The 23988-nt window shown below is 48.6% G+C and overlaps 2 protein-coding genes across 2 annotated transcripts in view; one reads left to right on the top strand and one right to left on the bottom strand.

Moving 5' to 3' along the window:
- The window catches only part of OPLAH (5-oxoprolinase, ATP-hydrolysing), a 57427-nt gene extending 49992 nt beyond the window's left edge, over positions 1 to 7435 (bottom strand). The window contains 2 exon segments of the mRNA XM_067467202.1: positions 1591 to 1782; positions 5677 to 7435. Coding sequence (XP_067323303.1) covers positions 1591 to 1782; positions 5677 to 5841 — 357 coding nt within the window. The 5' untranslated portion in view covers positions 5842 to 7435.
- Positions 7436 to 12831: 5396 nt separating this feature from the next.
- EXOSC4 (exosome component 4) lies at positions 12832 to 19028 on the top strand. The gene is made up of 3 exons (XM_060776036.2): positions 12832 to 13007; positions 15098 to 15304; positions 18504 to 19028. Exons 1-3 carry the CDS (start codon positions 12834 to 12836, stop codon positions 18861 to 18863), a joined length of 741 nt encoding a protein of 246 aa, XP_060632019.2. The 5' UTR covers positions 12832 to 12833; the 3' UTR covers positions 18864 to 19028.
- The last annotated feature ends 4960 nt before the right edge of the window (positions 19029 to 23988 follow it).

Here is a 23988-nt window from a genome sequence, read left to right on the forward strand (position 1 = left end):
CTGTGGCTGAGTGCTATCTTTATGTTTTGGACTATTAAAACAGCCAGAAAGTAAGTACTATTTAATTAAATTGTTTTATACAAACAGGATTTTTGTTTGGTTCATCTCTACCTGAATAAGGCAGAGCCCTGGCATTGTGACACATCCTCCCCTGGGCGATAGTATGATAGCTGGGACCCTACGCTATGCTGGTTGCGCAACGCGAGTCTGAATTAGGGGAACACATGGGCGAGATAGCACAGGGAGTGAGAGAGACGCAGCTCCGGCGGGAGTGAGAGACTCAACTGCGATAGGGTCGTCAGAGAGGGGGATAGGGAATGGCACCCCTGCCCCCCTTTCTGCCCCCCATAGCACACCAGAAAGAGGGGCAGGGAATGGCACCTGGGTTACATTAGTTCACTGGTATCCTGTGTCAGCTGCATTCCTCACTCGCACCACTGTCTGGCACACGTGTTCCCTTCATTAATTCAGACCGAGTTGCGCAACTAGCGTAGGGTCCCAGCTATCATACTATTGCCCTCCCCGGGATCCCCAATTAAAACATTCCTTTCATATTCCAACCTTGACTCCCTTGGGAAACCTAACACAAGACTGTCTGTACTGGCACATCTCATGCAGGCTTGCCCATCCCAGAATCCTCAGCTTCATTGTGGCTAACAACACTCTCCTGTCCAAAATCCCCATTTCCAGGCCCCTGTCGGATTGGCTTTTGACTACAGTAGAGACTTTTGATCCCTGGACTTTGTTTATTGAACTCTCAGTGTTTGACCACTGGACTGGACTTGTTGACTACAGAGTTATCTCAAACCTGCAACAATGTTTGCTGTTTTTGTCTTATATTCTGTGGCTGAGTGCAATCTTTATGTTTTGGATATTTAAAACAGCCATAAAGTAAGTGCTGTTTTAATTAAATTGTTTTATACAAACAGGATTTTTGTTTGGTTCATCTCTACCTGAATAAGGCAGAGCCCTGGCATTGTGACACATCCTCCCCTGGGCGATAGTATGATAGCTGGGACCCTATGCTATGCTGGTTGCGCAATGCGGGTCTGAATTAGGGGAACACGTGGGCAATATGGCACAGGGAGTGAGAGACGCAGCTGCGATAGGGAGGCAGAGTGGGGGGTAGGGAATGGCACCCCTGCCCCCCTTTCTGCCCCCCATAGCATGCCAGAAAGAGGGGCAGGGAATGGCACCTGGGTTACATTAGTTCATTGGTATCCTGTGTCAGCTGCGTTCCTCACTTGCGCTGTTGTCTGGTGCACGTGTTTCCTTCATTAATTCAGACCGAGTTGCGCAACTAGCGTAGGGTCCCAGCTATCATACTATTGCCCTCCCCGGGATCCCCAATTAAAACATTCCTTTCATATTCCAACCTTGACTCCCTTGGGAAACCTAACACAAGACTATACTGACACTTCTCATGCAGGCGTGACCCTCCCAGAATCCTCAGCTTCAGCGTGGCTAACAACACTCTCCTGTCCGAAATCCCCATTTCCAGACCCCTGTGGGTCTGCAGGATCTTGGCCATTAGGCACTCAAAGCTCAGGCAACGGAACAAGCACATGCTGAACCACTGCACACACCTACCAGGTCAAAGATGTTGGGCCGGGCTTGGTTCCCGATGTGGAGCAGGTCCCGGAATCCGCGGGTGATGAGGAGGGCCAGGCGCTCCCCCTTGCGCTCCAGCAGGGCGTTGGTGGCCACCGTGGTGCCCATGCGCAGCCAGGCAATGCGCGAGGTGTCCAGGGGCTGGTCCTTGGGGAAGGGGATGCCGCATTCCTGGGGGAGGGGAGAGAAGAGGGCCAATGGTCACTGAAAGGAGACACAGAGTCAGGCTCCAGGTGACCCTCAAGCCACACCTGTTCTCCCTCTGCAAAGGTGCCTACAAAGCACAACAACCCTCTGGAACAGAACAAGCTTCCTTCCTCCATGGCAAGCCTAAGCACAGAAACATAGAGGTGAGAGAGAACCCCAAGAGCCATCCAGTTCAACCTCCTGGGCACCACAATTGAAGGGAGACATTGACAAGCTGGAATGTGTCCGGAGGAGGGCAACTAAAATGATCCAGGGTCTGGAGAACAAGCCCTATGAGGAGCGGCTTAAAGAGCTGGGCATGTTTAGCCTGCAGAAGAGAAGGCGGAGAGGAGACATGTTGAGGGCCATGTATAAATATGTGAGAGGAAGTCGTAGGGAGGAAGGAGAAGGCTTGTTTTCTGCTGCCCTGGAGACTAGGACGGAATGGAACAAGGGCTTCAAACTACAGGAAAGGAGGAGATTCCATCTGAACATGAGGAAGAACTTCCTGACTGGGAGAGATGTTCAACAGTGGAACTCTCTGCCTCGGAGTGTGGTGAAGGCTCCTTCTTTGGAAGCTTTTAAACAGGGGCTGGATGGCCATCTGTCAGGGGTGCTTTGAATGTGATTTTCCTGCTTCTTGGCAGAATGGGGTTTGTGCAGGTACAGCTATACCAGGAGCTCCAATTTTGTTTGCTTTGCACTGAATATTTGTTGTAGTCCTAAGTTTCAGGGACTCTGCAGATAGGTGGCTTCTTTTGGCTGCAATCATAGGGCAAGCCACCTGTCAATTATTGTTAGGTTCCCTAGTCCCGCCCCCTTTTTGGGCTTTGGAAGGGAAGTGAGCCATTTTGTTAGTTAGTCTCAACCAGGTTAGCCAATGTATAGGATGTGTTTACTTCCTTTGTACAAAGGCTTCAACCTTTAAGAATTCCAGGGTCACAGAAATTCTAACAATCTCCAGGGAAAGAATTTCCAGGGGAGAACAGCTTTAAGAGTCTCCTAAGAACTCCAGGGAAGCCTTCCTACAGCTTTGGGAGTTTCCAGGAATACAACCTTAAAGTTTAAAGAACTCCAGCTGGAGAACATCCATTGCCTTGCTGGTAGGTTCACTTAGCGCTTGAGAAGCAGTTCGGCCTGGTAGTGGAACCCACACCAGTGAGGGTTGGATTTTAGTCAGCCTTGGGAAAAGTTTAAAGAAAAGTTATTGAAGATAGTGCCTGTCCCCTGTGGACAAGATTGAGAGAACTAATACTTTATCAAGAAAGCCTTGCAGTTCCTGTTTAATTTCATTAATAAAGGACTTTGTTGTACTTCTTAAGCCATCTGAAGATTCTTTGTAGAGGAAACCTCTGAGAACTTCTCCTTAGGCCCCTGGCTTCCCGCTGGGCAAAGGTTGTTGTTGTTCATTCGTTCAGTCGTCTCCGACTCTTCGTGACCTCATGGACCAGCCTGCGCCAGAGCTCCCTGTCGGCCGTTACCACTCCCAGCTCCCTCAAGGTCAGTCCAGTCACTTCAAGGATGCCATCCATCCATCTTGCCCTTGGTCGGCCCCTCTTCCTTTTGCCTTCCACTTTCCCCAGCATAATTGTCTTCTCTAGGCTTTCCTGTCTCCTCATGATGTGGCCAAAGGACTTCAACTTTGTCTCTAGTATCTTTCCCTCCAGTGAGCAGTCGGGCTTTATTTCCTGGAGGATGGACTGGTTGGATCTTCTCGCAGTCCAAGGCACTCTCAGCACTTTCCTCCAGCACCACAGCTCAAAAGCATCGATCTTCCTTCGCTCAGCCTTCCCGAAGGTCCAGCTCTCACATCCGTAGGTGACTACAGGGAATACCATGGCTTTGACTAGGCGGATCTTTGTTGCCAGTCTGATGTCTCTACTCTTCACTATTTTATCGAGACTGGACATTGCTCTCCTCCCAAGAAGTAAGCGTCTTCTGATTTCCTGGCCACAGTCTGCATCTGCAGTAATCTTTGCACCTAGAAATACAAAGTCTGTCATGGCCTCCATGGTTTCTCCCTCTATTTTCCAGTTGTCAATCATTCTTGTTGCCATAATCTTGGTTCTTTTGATGTTTAGCTGCAGCCCGGCTTTTGCGCTTTCTTCTTTCACCTTGATTAGAAGGCTCCTCAGCTCCTCCTCGCTTTCGGCCATCAGAGTGGTGTCATCTGCATATCTGAGGTTGTTAATGTTTCTTCCAGCAATTTTCACCCCAGCTTTGCATTCATCAAGCCCCGCACATCCTCGCATGATGTGTTCTGCATACAAGTTAAAAAGGTTGGGTGAGAGGATGCAGCCTTGCCGGACGCCTTTCCCAATCTTGAACCAGTCTCCTGTTCCGTGGTCAGTTCTGACTGTTGCTACTTGGTCCTTGTACAGATTCCTCAGGAGAGAGGGGAGGGGGCTTGGTATGCCCATCCCACCAAGAACTTGCCACAGTTTATTATGATCCACACAGTCAAAGGCTTTAGAATAGTCAATGAAGCAGAAGTAGATGTTTTTCTGAAACTCCCTGCCTTTCTCCATTATCCAGCGGATATTGGCAATCTGGTCTCTCGTTCCTCTGCCTTTTCTAAACCCAGCTTGAACATCTGGCAACTCTCGCTCCATGTATTGCTGGAGTCTAGGTTACACAAAGGTTGGGCAAAGGTTACACATCCTATTTTTAAAGTCAACTAACTACAGGCCCAGCAGCGACAGAACAGGGTTGGACTGGATGGCCCATCAGGTCTCTTCCAGCGCTATGATTCTATGATTCCTTCAGCCAAGCAGGAGGACATAATCAAAGCACCTCGAACAGGTGGCCATCCAGCCTCGACTTAAAAGCCTCCAGAGAAGGAGAGACTTAGTTGGACTCCCAGGAAGCACCAAATTCCACTGCTGAATGGATCTTCTTGTCGGGAAGTTCTGCCCAATGTTTTGGTGAAATTCCTTTGCCTGCAGTGGCTCCATTGCATAGAATCATAGAATCATAGAGCTGGAAGAGACCTCATGGTCCATCCAGTCCAACCCCCTGCCACATAGGAAATCCAACAAAGTCAACATCGACACCGAAATACAACACCGCCTGAGCTCTGCGAGTGCAGCATTTTTCCGAATGAAGCAGAAAGTGTTTGAGGAGTGGGACATTCGTAGGGAGACTAAGGGGCTTGTTTATAAAACTCTTGTTCTCCCAAACCTGCTATATGGCTGCGAAACGTCGACTGTCTACAGACGTCAACATTGACACTGAAATACAACACCGCTTGAGCTCTGCGAGTGCAGCATTTTTCCGAATGAAGCAGAGTGTTTGAGGACTGGGACATCCGTAGGGATACCTAGGTGCTTGTTTATGAAGTAATTGTCCTCCCACCCCTGCTATATGCCTGCGAAACGTGGGCTGTCTACAGACGTCAACATTGACACTGAAATACAACATTGCCTGAGCTCTGCAAGTGCAGCATTTTTGCAAATGAAGCAGAAAGTTCTTGTGGGGTTTTTTGGGCTATATGGCCATGTTCTAGAGGCATTTCTCCTGACGTTTCACCTGCATCTATGGCAAGCATCCTCAGAGGTGGAATCTCCTCTCTTGTAGTTTGAAGCCATTGTTCCATTGCGTCCTAGTCTCCAGGGCAGCAGAAAACAGGCTTGCTCCCTCCTCCTCCCTGTGGCTTCCTCTCACATATTTATACATGGCTATCATGCCTCCTCTCAGCCTTCTCTTCTTCAGGCTAAACATGCCCAGCTCCTTAAGCCGCTCCTCATAGGGCTTGTTCTCCAGGCCCTTGATCATTTGAGTCGCCCTCCTCTGGACACATTCCAGCTTAGAGTCAATATCTCTCTTCAATGGTGGTGCCCAGAATTGGACACCCCCTTGCCCTTGCCTTGCCGGGCTCACCTCCTCCAGGACCCTCCGGATGCCCTCGGTGGGGGCGTCGCGGTAGTTGCCGGGGTCTTCGGAGAGGAGCTTGAGGGCGCGGACCCTCTTCCCCCCGGGGCAGAGAGCGAAGACGTCCGTGAAGGTCCCTCCGCGGTCGATGGCGAAGCGGAACTTCCCCTCCATGCCTCTGAAGGAAGCCCAAAAGGAAGGGGAAGAAGGGAAAGAGGAGGAAGGGGAAGAAGGAAGCCTCAAAAGGAAGCCCAAAAGGGAGGAGGAGGAGGAGGAGGAGAGGAAGGAAGGAAGGGAACCTCAAAAGAAGGAGAAGTAGAAGAAAGCAGGAGGAAGGAAGGGAAGGAAGGAAGCCTCAAAAGGAAGCCCTAAAGGGAGTAGGAGGAGGAAGAGAAGGAGGAGGAGGAGGAGAGCCTCAAAAAGAAGTCCAAAAGAAGGAGGAGAAGGAAGGAAGGAGGAGCTGGAGCCACCACCCTCCCTCCAACCACCAAGTGCCAAGTTCTAACTGAACGGAGAAGAAAGGAGGAGGAAGGGAGGGAAGGAGCCTCAAAAGGAGAAGAAGTAGCAGGAGAAGGAGAAGAAAAGGAAAGAAGCCTCAAAAGGAATCCCAAAAAGTAGAAGGAGAAGGAGAAGCAAGAGAAGGAAAAGAAGGAAGTCTCAAGAGGAATCCCGAAAGGAAGGAGAGAGAGAAAGAGGAGGAGGAGGAGGAAGGGAGCCCCAAAAGAAGGAAAAGAAGAAGAAGCAGAAGAAAGAAGGAGGAAGGAAGGGAAGGAAGCTTCAAAAGGAAGCCCTAAAGGGAGGAGGAAGAGGAAGAGAAGGAGGAGGAGGAAGGGAGCCTCAAAAGGAGAAGAAGCAGGAGAAGGAAGGAAGGGAAGGAAGCCTCAAAAGGAATCCTAAAAGGAAGGAGAAAGAGGAAGGAAGGAAGCCTCAAAAGGAATCCCTACACTAGGAAGGAGAAGAAAGGAGGAGAAGCTGGAGAAGGAAGGAAGGGAAGGAAAGGAAGCCTCAAAGGGAAGCCCTAAAAGAAGGAGAAGGTGGAAGAGGAGGAGGAGGAGGAGGAAGGGAGCCTCAAAAAGTGAAGGAGAAGCTGGAGAAGGAGGGAAGGAAAGAAGCCTCAAAAGGAGAAGGAGAAGCAGGAGAAGGAGAAGGAAAGGAAGGAGGCCTCAAAACGAATCCCAAAAAGTAGAAGGAGAAGGAGAAGCAGGAGAAGAAAGGAGGAGAGCCTCAAAAGAAGGAGAAGGAGAAGCAGGGGAAAGAAAAGGAAAGGAAGGAAGCCTCAAGAGGAATCCCAAAAGGAAGGAGAGAGTGAAAGAGAAGGAGGAGGAGGAAGGGAGCCTCAGAAGAAGGAGAAGCAGAAGAAAGAAGAAGGAAGGAAGGGAAGGAAGCCTCAAAAGGAAGCCCTAAAGGGAGAAGAGGAAGAGAAGGAGGAGGAGGAAGGAAGCCTCAAAAGGAGAAGAAGCAGGAGAAGGAGAAGGAAAGGAAAGAAGCCTCAAAAGGAATCCCAAAAAGTAGATGGAAAAGCAGGTGAAGAAAGGAGGAGAGCCTCAAAAGAAGGAGAAGCAGGGGAAGGAGAAGGAAAGGAAGGAAGCCCCAAGAGGAATCCCAAAAGGAAGGAGGAGGAGGAAGAGAAGGAGGAGGAGGAAGGGAGCCTCAAAAGGAGAAGGAGAAGCTGGAGAAGGAAGGAAGGGAAGGGAAGGAAGCCTCAAAAGGAATCCTAAAAGGAAGGAGAAAGAGGAGGAGGAGGAAGAGGACGGAAGGAAGGAAGCCTCAAAAGGAATCCCTAGGAAGGACGGAGAAGGAGAAGATAGGAGGAGAAGGAAAGAGGAAGAAGGATAGGCAGGAAGGAAGCCTCAAAAGGAGAAGGAGAAGCTTGAGAAGGATGGGAAGGAAGCCTCAAAAGGAATCCCTACACTAGGAAGGAGAAGGAGAAGAAAGGAGGAGAAGCTGGAGAAAGAAGGAAGGGAAGGGAAGGGAAGGGAAGGGAAGGGAAGGGAAGGGAAGGGAAGGAAGCCTCAAGGGGAAGCCCTAAAGGAAGGAGAAAGAGGAAGAGAAGAAGGAGGAAGGGAGCGTCAAAAGGAGAGGAGGAAGCTGGAGAAGGAAGGAAGCCTCAAAAGGAATCCTAAAAGGAAGGAGAAAGAGAAGGAAGGAAGAAGGAAGGAAGGAAGGAAGGAAGGAGGGGAGCCTCAAAAGGAATCCCTACACTAGGAAGGAGAAGGAGAAGAAAGGAGGAGAAGCTTGAGAGGAAGGAAGGGAAGGAAGCCTCAAAAGGAATCCTAAAAGGAAGGAGAAGGAGGAAGAGAAGGAGGAGGAAGGGAGCCTCAAAAGGAGAAGGAGAAGCTGGAGAAGGAAGGAAGGGAAGGAAGCCTCAAAAGGAATCCCTACACTAGGAAGGAGAAGGAGAAGAAAGGAGGAGAAGCTGGAGAAGGAAGGAAGGGAAGGGAAGGAAGCCTCAAAAGGAAGCCCTAAAGGAAGGAGAAGGAGGAAGAGGAAGAGGAGGAGGAAGGGAGCCTCAAAAGGAGAAGGAGAAGCTGGAGAAGGAAGGGAAGGGAAGGGAAGGAAGCCTCAAAAGGAATCCCAAAAGGAAGGAGAAAGAGGAGGAGGAAGGAAGGAAAGAAGGAAGGAAGCCTCAAAAGGAATCCTAAAAGGAAGGAAAAGGAGGAGAAAGGAGGAGAAGCTGGAGAAGGAAGGAAGGGAAGGGAAGGAAGCCTCGAAAGGAGAAGGAGAAGCTGGAGAAGGAAGGAAGGGAAGGAAGCCTCAAAAGGAATCCTAAAAGGAAGGAGAAAGAGGAGGAAGGAAGCCTCAAAAGGAAGCCCAAAAGGAAGGAGAAGGGCAAGGAGAAGGAGGAGAAGGAAGGGAGAGAGAAAGAGAGAAAGGAAGGAGGAGCTGGATCCCCCGCCCTCCAACCCCCAAGTGCCAAGTTCTAACTGAACGGCTGCCTGTGCGCGCGCTTGGCTTCAGGAGGAAAGGAAAAAGGAGGGGGGGACTTCACTTGGAAAGGGATTTCTCTTTGGGGAAATGGAGTTGGGGTCTGATTTTTGGGGGGATTAAAGGTCATCTCTTGGGCCACCTTTGGGCCAAATTTGGGCGGGGAAAGCCGTCGGGGAGGGCGACGGGGTTGGTGCGTAAAAGTCGCCTTTGGCGACTTTTACGCACCAACCCCGTCGCCCTCCCCGACGGCTTTCCCCGAAACGGATGGGACAACAAAGGCTTTCAAAGGGGTCTCTCGGCTCCCCTAACCATTGGGGAGAATGACCTCAAGGTGGGGGTCGCAATCAGCCCCCTCCCTTTGCAGAAACGCCTTCCATTTGAGGCACCAAACATTTTACGCACCAACATTTTACGCACCAAGTTTTGTGCGCTTTTCCCAAACTTTGCGCCCTTAGAATTTGGGATAATTTGGGGTCAATCATAAGGGGGTGTCTTTTTTGCACCCCTAACTTTTTGGGGAAAGTGGGTGGACCCCCTCCCCCCCAAATTAAGACCACTACTTTGCATGCCAACCTTTGCATTTGGCGCAAAATCATTTGCGACTTTTTACGCACGAATAACTAGCCTTTCTCCCCAATTGGAGGAGCAAAAAAGGGGGTGATAACGGGGGTCTCCTGGCACCCCTAACTTATGGGAAAGTGGGGGGGGGGGATAGGTTGGCCCCCTGTCGTTGCTTAGGCGCCATTGCGGGTGTTTTGGAGTGGGCTTGGCTGCTCTCCTTGCCTTTCATTGGAGGAGACGTGTTGACACACAAGCTCTTGCCTCCTCCTCTTGCTTTTGAAGATGAGAGGTGACTTAGGACTCTATCACTTCCAGAATTCTGGGGTTTGTAGTTTAGTGAGACTGTTAAAGTTCAATGTATTGTCGAAGGCTTTCATGGCTGGAATCACTAGGTTCTTGTGGGTTTTTTCGGGCTATAGAGCCATGTTCTAGAGGCATTTCTCCTGACGTTTCGCCTGCATCTATGGCAAGCATCCTCAGAGGTAGTGAGGTCTGTTGGAATTAGGACAATGGGTTTATATATCTGTGGAATGGCTGGGGTGGGGCAAAGAGCTCTTCTCTGCTGGAGCTAGGTGTGAATGTTTCAACTGACCACCTTCATTAGCATTTGAAGGCCTGGCTGAGCCTGGGGGAATCTTTCGTTGAGAGGTGTTAACATGTGCCTGGTTGTTTCCTCTCTGCTGTTTTGCTGTTGTAATTTTAGAGTTTTTTTTAATACTGGTAGCCAGATTTTGTTCATTTTCATGGTCTCCTCCTTTCCGTTGAAATTGTCCACATGCTTCTTGTGGATTTCAGTGGCTTCTCTGTGTAGTCTGACATGGTGGTTGTTGGAGTGGTCCAGCATTTCTGTGTTCTCACATAATATGCTGTGTCCAGGCTGGTTCATCAGGGGCTCTGTTTAAGTTGTTGTTCATTCTTTCAGTCATTTCTGACTCTTCATAGGGCTTGCTCTTCAGACCCTTGATCATTTTAGGGAGAGTAAAATGATCGAGGGTCTGGAGAACAAGCCCTACGAGGAGCGGCTTAAGGAGCTGGGCATGTTTAGCCTGAAGAAGAGAAGGCTGAGAGGGGATATGATAGCCATCTATAAATATGTGAGAGGAAGCCACAGGGAGGAGGGAGCAAGCTTCCTTTCTGCTTCCCTGGAGACTAGGACGCAAGGGAACACTGGCTTCAAACTACAAGAGAGGAGATTCCACCTGAACATGAGGAAGAACTTCCTGACTGTGAGAGCCGTTCAGCCGTGGAACTCTCTGCCCCGGAGTGTGGTGGAGGCTCCTTCGTTGGAAGCTTTTAAACAGAGGCTGGATGGCCATCTGTCAGGAGTGATTTGAATGCAGGCATGTAGCCGGGGGGGGGGGGGAGGGCTTGGGGGGCTTGGACCCCTCCCGAAATTCTCATGGTGGTTCACGAAAAGGCCTTCCTGGTGCATTATTTAAACTGTTATGTTTATTCATATCATGATCTGATCACCCTACGCAATATATCCCATATGCATGGGGGTATTGGGGTAACAATACAAAAGGTTTGCTAGGGTAGACCTGCTTTCACTCAGACTCAGCCCCCCCCCCCCCCCCGAAACAAACTCAGCCCCCCCCCCCCCCGAATCGAAATCCTGGTTACGGGCCTGTTTGAATGATGCATCCCGTTTAGATTACTGCAACGCTCTCTACGTGGGGTTGCCTCTGAAGACTGCCCAGAAGCTTCTATTAGTCCAATGTGCGGCAATCAGACTACTAATGGGAGCGGGGTACAGGGAGCATACTACTCCTCTGTTGCGCCAGCTCCACTGGCTGCCAGTCAGCTTCCGAGCACAATTCAAAGTGCTGGTCTTAACCTATAAAGCCCTAAACGACTCCGGCCCAATTTACCTGTCCGAACAGGTAACAGGTATCCTTCCCTATGAACCATCAAGATTGCTAAGATTGTCTGGAGGGGCCCTGCTCTCAATCCCACCGGCCTCACAGGCGCGGCTGGTGGGGACGAGAGACAGGGCCTTCTCGGTGGTGGCCCCTCGACTCTGGAACTCAGAAGAGATCAGAACTGCCCCTTCGATCTTAACGTTCAGGAAACAGGTGAAAACCTGGCTTTGGGGATTGGCATTCGACGAATGAGCCATGACCCTGTGATATGGATGGATGACGACGAATAATGATTTTTGATGACGACTGACCACTGTAATCACATGACTGTATTTTTGCTATTTTAATGTTTTAGTGTGATTTAGAATATGATGTTGTAATGACTGTCTGTAATATTGATGTTGGAAAGCGGTCTGGGTCCCTCGAACGGAGGTGAGAAGACCAATATACAGAACTGCTCAATAAATAATTAAAATAATAAGAATAATTCAGAAGTTGTAATGTTTACAAAGAAGGAAACATCGCTATGGCGCCCCCTCTCGCTACAGGCGCGCCACTGCAGGCCTTGGCTCCTCCCCTTCCTCCTCATTGGCTGTCTTTATGTCCCCGCCCCTTTGCTTCCCCCGCCATTCCTCGTCTCCCTCTCGCTAGAAGCTCCTCCTCCTTATTGGCTCAGTCGCAGAAAAGGGGCGTGGTTATCGTTGCGACCCCGCCCCCTTAATGCTCCTTCCATTTAGGCGCCTCTCTGTGCTCTCTGCTTCAAGCCCCTCCCCTTCTTCCCTATTGGATGGGGAGCAGGGAAGGGGCGTGGTTATCGTTCCGGCCCCGCCCCTTGCTGCTCTCTCCATTCAGGCGCCTTTCTGTGCTCTCTGCTTCAGGCCCCTCCCCTTCTTCCCTATTGGATGGGGAGCAGGGAAGGGGCGTGGTTATCGTTGCGACCCCGCCCCTTGCTGCTCTCTCCATTTGGGCGCCTTTCTGTGCTCTCTGCTTCAGGCCCCTCCCCTTCTTCCCTATTGGATGGGGAGCAGGGAAGGGGCGTGGTTATCCTTAAGTCCCCGCCCCCTAGCTTCACCCGCCAGAGAGGTGCCTTCTCTCTGCTCTCGCTTCAGGCCCCTCCCCTTCTTCCCTATTGGATGGGGAGCAGGAAAGGGGCGTGGTTATCGTTCCGGCCCCGCCCCCTTGCTGCTCCATCCATTCAGGCCCCTCCTCTTCTTCCCTATTGGCCGGGGAGGAGGGAAAAGGGGGCGTGGTTATCCTTCAGGCCCCGCCTCCTTGCTGCTCCCTCGCCATTCAGACGCCTCTCTCTGCTCTAGCTTCAGGCCCCTCCCCTTCCTCCCTATTGGATGGGGAGCAGGGAAGGGGCGTGGTTATCCTTAAGTCCCCGCCCCCTTGCCGCCCCATCCATTCAGGCCCCTCCTCTTCTTCCCTATTGGCTGGGGAGCAGGGAAAGGGGCGTGGTTATCCTTAAGTCCCCGCCCCCTTGCTGATCCCGCCATTCAGGCACTTCTCTCTGCTCTCGCTTCAGGCCCCTCCCCTTCTTCCCTATTGGATGGGGAGCAGGGAAGGGGCGTGGTTATCCTTAAGTCCCCGCCCCCTTGCCGCCCCATCCATTCAGGCCCCTCCTCTTCTTCCCTACTGGCTGGGGAGCAGGGAAAGGGGCGTGGTTATATTTAAGTCCCCGCCCCCTTGCTGATCCCGCCATTCAGGCCCTTCTCTCTGCTCTCTCTTCAGGCCCCTCCCCTTCTTCCCTATTGGTTGTGGAGCAGGGGGTGGGCGTGGCTACCCTTCCTGGTTCCCGCCTTTCTCTTTCCTTGCATGATGGCGGGCCTGGAGCTGCTCTCTGCGCAGGGCTTCCGCGTGGACGGGCGCCGGGCCGGGGAGCTGCGGCAGGTGCGGGCCCGCATGGGGGTCTTCGCCCAGGCAGACGGGTCCGCCTACCTCGAGCAGGGGAACACCAAGGCCCTCGCCGTCGTCTACGGGCCCCACGAGGTAGGAAGGCAGGGGGTGGGTTCCTAGATCTAATCACCTCTCCACAAAAGATTCCCCCAGGCACAGCCAGGCCATCAAATGCTGAGAGGGCTTAGATGGGTTTATAGATCTAATCACCTCTCCACAAAAGATTTCCCCAGGCACAGCCAGGCCATCAAATGCTGAGAGGGCTTAGATGGGTTTATATATCTAATCACCTCTCCACAAAAGATTCCCCCAGGCACAGCCAGGCCATCAAATGCTGAGAGGGCTTAGATGGGTTTATAGATCTAATCACCTCTCCACAAAAGATTTCCCCAGGCACAGCCAGGCCATCAAATGCTGAGAGGGCTTAGATGGGTTTATATATCTAATCACCTCTCCACAAAAGATTTCCCCAGGCACAGCCAGGCCATCAAATGCTGAGAGGGCTTAGATGGGTTTATAGATCTAATCACCTCTCCACAAAAGATTTCCCCAGGCACAGCCAGGCCATCAAATGCTGAGAGGGCTTAGATGGGTTTATATATCTAATCACCTCTCCACAAAAGATTTCCCCAGGCACAGCCAGGCCATCAAATGCTGAGAGGGCTTAGATGGGTTTATAGATCTAATCACCTCTCCACAAAAGATTTCCCCAGGCACAGCCAGGCCATCAAATGCTGAGAGGGCTTAGATGGGTTTATAGATCTAATCACCTCTCCACAAAAGATTTCCCCAGGCACAGCCAGGCCATCAAATGCTGAGAGGGCTTAGATGGGTTTATAGATCTAATCACCTCTCCACAAAAGATTCCCCCAGGCACAGCCAGGCCATCAAATGCTGAGAGGGCTTAGATGGGTTTATAGATCTAATCACCTCTCCACAAAAGATTTCCCCAGGCACAGCCAGGCCATCAAATGCTGAGAGGGCTTAGATGGGTTTATATATCTAATCACCTCTCCACAAAAGATTCCCCCAGGCACAGCCAGGCCATCAAATGCTGAGAGGGCTTAGATGGGTTTATAGATCTAATCACCTCTCCACAAAAGATTCCCCCAGGCACAGCCAGGCCATCAAATGCTGAGAGGGCTTAGATGGGTTTATATATCTAATCACCTCTCCACAAAAGATTCCCCCAGGCACAGCCAGGCCATCAAATGCTGAGAGGGCTTAGATGGGTTTATAGATCTAATCACCTCTCCACAAAAGATTCCCCCAGGCACAGCCAGGCCATCAAATGCTGAGAGGGCTTAGATGGGTTTATATATCTAATCACCTCTCCACAAAAGATTTCCCCGGGCACAGCCAGGTCATCAAATGCTAATCGAGGTGGTCAGTTGAAACGTTCACACCTAGCTCCAGCAGACAAGAGTCCTTTGTCCCACCCTGGTCATTATTCCACAGATGTATAAACCCTAGCTCCAGCAGACAAGAGTCCTTTGTCCCACCCCAGTCATTCTACAGATATATAAACCCTTTTTCCTCGTTCCAACAGACCTCACTACCTCTGAGGATGCTTGCCATAGATGCAGGCGAAACATCAGGAGAGAATGCCTCTAGAACATGGCCATATAGCCCAAAGAAACCTACAACAACCCAGTGATTCCAGCCATGAAAGCCTTCGACAATGACATCTAATCACCTCTCAACAAAAGATTCCCCCAGGCACAGCCAGGCCATCATATGCTGAGAGGGCTTAGATGGGTTTATATATCTAATCACCTCTCAACAAAGGATTCCCCCAGGCACTCCGAGGCCATTATATGCCAATCAAGGTGGTCAGTTGAAACATTCACACCTAGCTCCAGCAGACAAGAGTCCTTTGTCCCACCCTGCTCATTATTCCACATATATATAAACCCTTTTTCCTAGTTCCAACAGACCTCACTACCTCTGAGGATGCTTGCCATAGATGCAGGCGAAATGTCAGGAGAGAATGCCACTAGACCATGGCCTCTGTGCCTGTTCAAAAGATTCCACATCACTTTCAGTTCCTGTGAGAATGGGATTTTGAAACATTTAGTTTATTGTGGAAACAAGGGTGGGAGGTATTTCCTGGGTGAGGAGGGCAGGCTAGATGACCCCCAGAGGCCCCTGGACTACCCCCGTCTCCTTCCTCTTTCCTGCAGACGCGGGGCTCGCGGTCCAAGGCGCTGCACGACCAGGCGGTGGTCAACTGCCAGTTCAGCCTGGCCACCTTCAGCACCGGAGAGCGCAAGCGGCGGCCCCACGGTGACCGGCAGACCTCCGAGATGAGCCTCCACCTCAAGCAGACCTTCGAGGCCGCCATCCTCACCCAGCTCTACCCTCGCTCCCAGATCGACATCTACGTCCAGGTGGGTGACCGGTAGGTTTCCATGCACCCCCTTGGAAACAGTCATCTAGGAGTCTTTGCAGACCCCAAGCAGAACGTGAGCCAAGAGAGTGATGCGGCAGCTCAAAAGGCCAATGCCATTCTAGGCTGCATCAGGAAGAGTTTAAAAATGAAATAGGTATAGAATGGGTGACCCCTGAAGGGACCCCAAAGGCCATCCAGTCCAACCCCTTTCTGCCAGAAAGGAAGACACCATTGGAATATGAAAACAGTATCTAAGAGTCTCAGGAGAAGACAAGCTGAACTTTTTTCTTCTCTTTTGTCATTTACACAATCAAATAAAATTATATTTTTAAAAATCAGTGGAATTCTGTGTTGGAGGCTTTTAAACAGAAGCTGGATGGCCACCTTTCTGGGAGGCTCTGATTGTGCTTTTCCTGCATGGCAGGAGGGGGTTGGAATGCATGGCTTTTGCAGTCTCTTCCAACTCTATCATTATGATTATTTTACCATTTTTCTCCTTCGCATTTGGCCCAGCTCGCCCCTATTTAATTCTTCTATCACTTTATTATGTTATTGTCACTGTTTTATTGCATTGCTATGTTATTGTTAAGCATTTTATTTGATGTTTTGTCTCTTTCATATGCATTTTATTTTGCCTTATTGCAATTACTTGGCCTTGGCCTCATGTTAGCCGCCCCAAGTCCCTTTGGGAAGATGGTGATGGGGCATACATAAAGTTTATTATTACTATTGTTGTTGTTGATAGCCATCTGTCGGGGTGTTTTGATTGTGTTCTTCGTGCATTACAGAAGTAGGTGGTCCTTGCAGGCTCTTCCAACTCTATAATAATTATTGTTATTATTATTATTATTGTTGTTATTATTATTACTATTAGTACTATTATGGTTGATGGCCATCTGTTGATTGTGCTTTTCCTGCATGAAGGCAGAAGAGGTTGGACTGGATGGCCCATGCGGTCTCTTCCAACTCTATAATTGTTGTTGTTGTCATTATGATTGATGGCCATCTGCCAGAGGTGCTTTAATTGTGCTTTTCCGGCATGAAGGCAGAAGGGGTTGGACTGGATTGTCCATGTGGTCTCTTCCATCTCTAAAATAATAATAATAATTGTTGTTGTTATTATTATTATTATGGTTGATGGCCATCTGCCAGGGGTGCTTTGATTGTGCTTTTCCTACATAAAGGCAGAAGGGGCTTAAACTGGATGTGGTCTCTTCCAACCCTAGAATAATAATAATAATAATAATAATTATTATTATTATTATTATTATGGTTGATGGCCATCTGCCAGGGGTGCTTTGATTGTGCTTTTCCTACATGAAGGCAGAAGGGGTTGGACTGGATGGCCCATATGGTCTCTTCCAACTCTAGAATAATTGTTGTTGTTGTTATTATTATTATTATTATGATTATTATTATGGTTGATGGCCATCTGCCAGGGGTGCTTTGATTGTGCTTTTTTGGCATGAAGGGTAGAAAGGGTTGGACTGGATGGCCCATGTGGTCTCTTCCAACTCTAGAATAATAATAATTGTTGTTGTTGTTGTTGTTGTTGTTATTATTATTATTATTATTATTATTATTACAGTTGGTGGCCATCTGCCAGGAGTGCTTTGATTGTGCTTTTCCTACATGAAGGCAGAAGGGGTTGGACTGGACGGCCCATATGGTCTCTTCCAACTCCAGAATAATAATAATAATTGTTATTGTTGTTGCTTCTCTGTGTCATCTGGGTGGATATTATTATTATTATTATCATTATTATTATGGTTGATGGTCATCTGCCAGGGGTGCTTTGATTGTGCTTTTCCTATATGAAGGCAGAAGGGGTTGGACTGGATGACCCATGTGCTCTCTTCCAACTCTAGAATAATTATTGTTATTGTTATTGTTATTATTGTTGATGGCCATCTGCCAGGGGTGCTTTGATTATGCTTTTCCTGCATGGAGGCAGAAGGAGTTGGACTGGATGGCCCATGTGGCCTCTTCCAACTCTATAATTGTTGTTGTTGTTGTTATGGTTGTGGCCATCTGCCAGGGGTGCTTTGATTGTGCTTTTCCGGCATGAAGGGCAGAAGGGGTTGGACTGGATGGCCCATGTGGTCTCTTCCAACTCCAGAACAATAATTGTTGTTGTTGTTGTTGTTGTTATTATTATTATTATTATTATTATGGTTGATGGCCATCTGCCAGGGGTGCTTTGATTGTGCTTTTCCTGCATGAAGGCAGAAGGGGTTGGACTGGATGGCCCATGTAGTCTCTTCCAACTCTAGAATAATAATAATAATAATAATAATAATAACAACAACAATAATAACAACAATAATAACAACAACAATAATAATAATAGTTATTGTTTTTGTTGTTGTTGTTATGTTGATGGTCACCTGCCAGGGCTGCTTGTGGTCTCTTCCAACCCTAGAATGATTGTTATTGTTGTTATTATTATTATGGTTGATGGTCATCTGCCAGGGCTGCTTGTGGTCTCTTCCAACGCTATAATTGTTGCTGTTATGATTGATAGCCATCTGCCAGGGGTGCTTTGATTGTGCTTTTCCTGCATGGAGGCAGAAGGGGTTGGACTGGATGGCCCATGTGGTCTCTTCCAACTCTAGAATAATAATTATTGTTATTATTGTTGTTGTTGATGGGGTGCTTTGATTGTGCTTTTCCGGCATGAAGGGCAGAAGGGGTTGGACTGGATGGCCCATGTGGTCTCTTCCTACTCATAATAATAATAATAATAATAATAATAATAATAATAATAATTGTTGCTGTTGTTGTTGTTGTTATGGTTGATGGCCATCTGCCAGGGGTGCTTTGATTGTGCTTTTCCTGCATGGAGGCAGAAGGGGTTGGACTGGATGGCCCATGTGGTCTCTTCCAACTCTAGAATAATAATTATTGTTATTATTGTTGTTGTTGATGGAGTGCTTTGATTGTGCTTTTCCGGCATGAAGGGCAGAAGGGGTTGGACTGGATGGCCCATGTGGTCTCTTCCTACTCATAATAATAATAATAATAATAATAATAATAATAATAATAATAATAATTGTTGCTGTTGTTGTTGTTGTTATGGTTGATGGCCATCTGCCAAGGGTGCTTTGATTGTGCTTTTCCTGCATGAAGGCAGAAGGGGCTTAGACTAGATGGCCTTTAGGCTCTCTTCCAATTCTTATGATTCATTTCTCCCCCAGATCCTGCAAGCGGACGGGGGCAACTACTGCGCCTCGGTGAACGCGGCTACGCTGGCGGTGATTGACGCGGGCATCCCCTTGCGGGACTACGTGTGCGCCAGCTCGGCCGGCTTCATCGAAGACACCCCTCTGGCCGACCTGAACTACGTGGAGGAGGCTTCTGGCGGCCCTCAGCTGGCCCTGGCTTTGCTGCCCAAGTCGGAGCAGATCGCGCTGTTGGAGATGAACGCCCGGCTGCACGAGGACCACCTGGAGCGCATCATGGAGGCCGCCAGCAAAGCCTGCAAGGACGTCTACGTGGTGCTGGACCAGGTGGTCAGGGAGCACCTGCAGGAGGTGACCGCCGCCCTGGGCAAGTGAGGGGCCCACTGGCCTGCTTTCTTAGTGGAACGAAGGCTTCTGGACACAGGGTTGCAGGCCTCACTCAGCACAGTGGTCTGGACAAATCTGTTTGTACAAAATGTCTTTTTTTAATAATAAGAAAGGAAGAGCTTGACAGAAAATAAAGGCTTTTTTCCAAGAAGACCTGCAGTTGTGTTTTGTGAAAGTCTCCCTTGGTGTCTTCTGTTCCTCATCGGAATCCACATGCCAGGGAATGGAGTTCAATAGAGCCAAAATCAAGATTTGGAAAGCTAAAATCAAGAATTGGAAGTGCTTTGCTTTGCTTTGATTGCTTTGCTTTGCTTTGCTCAAACTACAAGAGAGGAGATTCCATCTGAACATGAGGAAGAACTTCCTGACTGTGAGAGCCGTTCAGCAGTGGAACTCTCTGCCCCGGAGTGTGGTGGATGGAGGCTCCTTCTTTGGAAGCTTTGAAACAGAGGCTGGATGGCCATCTGTCAGGGGTGATTTGAATGCAATATTCCTGCTTCTTGGCAGAATGGGGTTGGACTGGATGGCCCAGGAGGTCTCTTCCAACTCTTTGATTCTATGATTCTATGAGGCTGGATGGCCATCTGTCAGGGGTGCTTTGAATGCAATATTCCTGCTTCTTGGCAGAATGGGGGTGGACTGGATGGCCCAGGAGGTCTCTTCCAACTCTTTGATTCTATGATTGTGCCACCTTTAACTTACAGTATTTTTCAATAAGAATTAATTACTTAGAGGGAGAATTACTTTTATACTTTATATAAGCTTACAAAGAGAAAAGAAAAGGAAGATATTGCTCAGGACAGAAAAAAAACGTGTACAGGGTATTTCATTATAACTGAGATAGTTGGCATGCTGTGAGTACTCTTGTGTTGAAAATGTATTTACATTGTTCGACATCTAAAAATATTTAAAGAAAAAAAGTGCCAGAAAAGCACAACGATTCAATAAAGCGCAGACACGTTGTGGGAATCACAGAATCATAGAATCCAAGAGTTGGAAGAGACCTCCTGGGCCATCTAGTCCAACCCCATTCTGCCAAGAAGCAGGAGTATTGCATTCAAATCACCCCTGACAGATGGCCATCCAGCCTCTGTTTAAAAGCTTCCAAATAAGGAGCCTCCACCACACTCCGGGGCAGAGAGTTCCACTGCTGAACGGCTCTCAGTCAGGAAGTTCTTCCTCATCTTCAGTTTGAAGCCATTGTTCCATTGCGTCCTACTCTCCAGGGAAGCAGAAAACAAGCTCGCTCCCTCCTCCTCCCTGTGGCTTCCTCTCACTATTGTGTCCAATTCTGGGCACCACAATTCAAGAGAGATATTGACAAGCTGGAATGTGTCCAGAGGAGGGCGACTAAAATGATCAAGGGTCTGGAGAACAAGCCCTATGAGGAGCGGCTTAGGGAACTGGGCATGTTTAGCCTGAAGAAGAGAAGGCTGAGAGGAGATATGATGAAGGCCATGTATAAATATGTGAGAGGAAGCCACAGGGAGGAGGAGGGAGCAAGCTTGTTTTCTGCTTCCCTGGAGATTAGGACGCAATGGAACAATGGCTTCAAACTACAAGAAAGGAGATTCCATCTGAACATGAGGAAGAACTTCCTGACTGTGAGAGCCGTTCAGCAGTGGAACTCTCTGCCCCAGAGTATGGTGGAGGCTCCTTCTTTGGAAGCTTTGAAACAGAGGCTGGATGGCCATTTGTCAGGGGTGATTTGAATGCAGTATTCCTGCTTCTTGGCAGAATGGGGTTGGACTGGATGATGGCCCAGGAGGTTTCTTCCAACTCTTTGATTCTATGATTCTATGATTATAACTGAGATAGTTGGCATGCTATGATTACTCTTGTGTTGAAAATGTATTTACATTGTTCGACATCTAAAAATATTTAAAGAAAAAAAGGGCCAGAAAAGCACAATGATTCAATAAAGCGCGGACACGTTCTGGGAAGAAGAAAATCACTGAACACAGTAGAGCTCTCAAGTAAACATCCCTGGGTTTCTATTGCCTGTCGCTTCTCTCTCTTTAACAACCATTGCTTGTTCTAGTTTCTGTTTGCCTCGAAGGCACTACTAGTCAGTGATTCTCACTTTTATCTGGAACTTAAATCTATTTTCAGACCTTCCAAGGCTTTTTGTTATATTTATTAACCCCCCCCCCCACCTACCCACACACACACACCTTTTCTCTCTTAATCGATACCCAGAGCGGCTTATTGTTGTGCCAGAAACTGATGAATGTAACTGCTTTAATAGAAACTGTTAAAAGGGTGTCATAAGGACGAGGGAGCAGGCTTGTTTGCTGCCTTGGAGACTAGGACTCAATGGAGCCACGGGTTCAAATGACAGGAAAGGAGATTCCATTTAACATCATGTGGTTTTCCTGCTTCTGGGTAGGGGGTTGGACTGGATGGCTTCAGTCCAATGGTTCTGGCCCAACACATCTCTCCTTATGAACTTTCCAGGACTTTAAAATCGTCTGGGGAGGCGCTGCTCTCCATCCCGCCTTCGTCACAAGTATGGCTGGCGGGGACAAGAGGCAGGGCCTTCCCAGTGGTGGTCCCTCGGCTATGGAACACCTTCCCTAGGGATATCAGATTGGCGTCCTCCCCTTTAACATTCCAGAAAAAAAGTCAAGACGTGGCTTTTTGAGCAAGCGTTTGCAAACACAGTGTAACAGACAAGGAAAAATCAACAACTGGACGATGTGATCAGATGTTTTTAACTAGGAGACTCCATGACTCATTCTTTTATTGACTTTGCTATAGTTTTATGTTATCTTGATGTTTTTAATTGCATTTTATGATTTCAGTACTGACTTTAAACCGCCCCCAGTCACCTCCAGACTGAGAGGGATGGCATATAAATATAGTAAATAAATAAATAAAGGCTCACAAGGTTTCTTCCAACTCTACGATTCTATGATTAGGAAGAACTTCCTGACCATATGAGTTGTTTAGCAGTGGAACTCTCTGCCATGGAGTGTGATGTAGTCTTCCTTGGCAGCTTTTAATCAAAGGCTGGATGGCCATCCATTGGTTAGGCGATCCCTCGTTGGACGAGTAGGATAGTCTTCCAGGAACAGAATTCTTGTGGGTCCGTGGGTGGCTGTGGAGCCCTCTTCTTGATCTGCATCTTCTTCTGCAGTGAGGGCATCTGTTTCCAGGTAGAAGGCAGTCCCAGTCAGAGTTGGCTTGACACGCTTTCCTCTTGGCACGTTTCTCTCTTTCGCCCTCCATTTATGCCTCTTCAAATTCTGCAGCACTGCTGGTCACAGCTGACCTCCAGCTGGAGCGGTCAAGGGCCAGGGCTTCCCAGTTCTCAGTGTCTATGCCAGAGTATTTAAGGTTGGCTTTGAGCCCATCTTGCAATCTCTTTTCCTGTCTTTTCCTGGCCATCCATTGGGGTGCTTTGATTGTGCTTTTATTTTATTTATTTAGGACCTCTATATCCTGTCCTATCTCGACCTCCACAGAGGGACTCAGGACGGCTAACAGCAACATAGATATACATAATAAGTTAAAAACAGTATAAAACATTATAAAAACATGTAAACAGTTTAAGTAATTGTCCTAAGAACAGTGTCGGAACCCATACCAGCATTAGTAGCGTTTCCAACATACTCTACTACAACAAACAGTCCATCAGAGTCCATCAAAACCATAGCTTTGCCATCAAATCCATCTAGCCCACAAAGGCCTGATCCCACAGCCAGGATTTCACTTTTTTTCAGAAAGTGAGGAGGGATGGACTGGATCTGATTTCAATGGATTGTCCAAGGCTTTCATGGCCGGAATCACTGAGTTGTAGGATTTTTGGGCTATATGGCCATGTTCTAGAAGTATTCTCTCCTGACGTTTCGCCTGCATCTATGGCAAGCATCCTCAGAGGTAGTGAGGTCTGTTGCAACTAGGAAAAAGGGTTTATATATCTGTGGAATGACCAGGGTGGGACAAAGAACTCTTGTCTGTTGGAGCTGGATGGCCATCTGACAATAGTGCCTTGATTGTGCTCTTCCCGTATGCAGAATGGAGTTGGACTGGATGGCCTTTAGAAGTCCCTTCCAACTCTGGTATTTATTTATCGTGTCATCAGCAACCATTGTATTATAATTCTAACAGAGCAAAACAAACACACAGACTAAAAAGAAAAAGAAAAAAACACACAGATTTTGCAAACTTGGTAGTTGGTTAAATGTCCTTTGACCAGTATCTGGCCACTTGGGAGTGCCTCTGGCGTTGCCGCAAGAAGGTCCTCCATCGTGCATGTGGCAGGGCTCAGGTTGCATTGCAGCAGGTGGTCAGTGGTTTGCTCTTCTCCACACTCGCATGCCGAGGATTCCACTTTGTGGCCCCATTTCTTAAGATTGGCTCTGCATCTCGTGGTGCCAGAGCGCAGTCTGTTCAGCGCCTTCAAAGTTGCCCAGTCTTCTGTCTGCCCAGGGGGGAGTCTCTCATCTGGTATCACCCATGGATTGAGGTACTGGGTTTGGGCCTGCCACTTTTGGACTCTCGCTTGCTGGGGTGTTCCAGCGAGTGTCTCTGTAGATCTTAGAAAACTATTTCTTGATTGAAGTCGTTGACGTGCTGGCTGATACCCAAACGGGTATGAGCTGGAGATGTCTCTGCCTTGGTCCTTTCACTATTGGCTGCTACTTCCTGGCGGATGTCAGGTGGTGCAATACTGGCTAAGCAGTGTAATTTCTCCAGTGGTGTAGGGCGCAGACACCCCGTGATGATGCGGCATGTCTCATTAAGAGCCACATCCACTGTTTTAGCGTGGTGAGATGTGTTCCACACTGGGCATGCGTACTCAGCAGCAGAGTAGCACAGCGCAAGGGCAGATGTCTTCACTGTGTCTGGTTGTGATCCCCAGGTTGTGCCAGTCAGCTTTCGTATGATGTTGTTTCTAGCATCCACTTTTTGCTTGATGTTCAGGCAGTGCTCCTTGTAGGCCAGAGCACGGTCCAGAGTGACTCCCAGGTATTTGGGTGTGCTGCAATGCTCCAGTGGGATTCCTTCCCAGGTAATTATCATCAGAGCTCGGGATGCTTGTCAGTTCTTGAGATGAAAGGCACATGTCTGTGTTTTAGATGGATTGGGGATCAGTTGGTTTTCCCTG

Source organism: Anolis sagrei, chromosome 4 (genome assembly GCF_037176765.1).
Source record: "Anolis sagrei isolate rAnoSag1 chromosome 4, rAnoSag1.mat, whole genome shotgun sequence".
Lineage (NCBI taxonomy): Eukaryota > Metazoa > Chordata > Lepidosauria > Squamata > Dactyloidae > Anolis > Anolis sagrei.

Coding starts and splice junctions, on each gene's coding strand:
- EXOSC4 (XM_060776036.2), top strand. CDS start 12,834: ATGATGGCGGGCCTGGAGCTGCTCTCTGCGCAGGGCTTCCGCGTGGAC. Junction 13,008..15,097: donor TCGTCTACGGGCCCCACGAG/GTAGGAAGGCAG, acceptor TCTTTCCTGCAG/ACGCGGGGCTCGCGGTCCAA. Junction 15,305..18,503: donor AGATCGACATCTACGTCCAG/GTGGGTGACCGG, acceptor TTTCTCCCCCAG/ATCCTGCAAGCGGACGGGGG.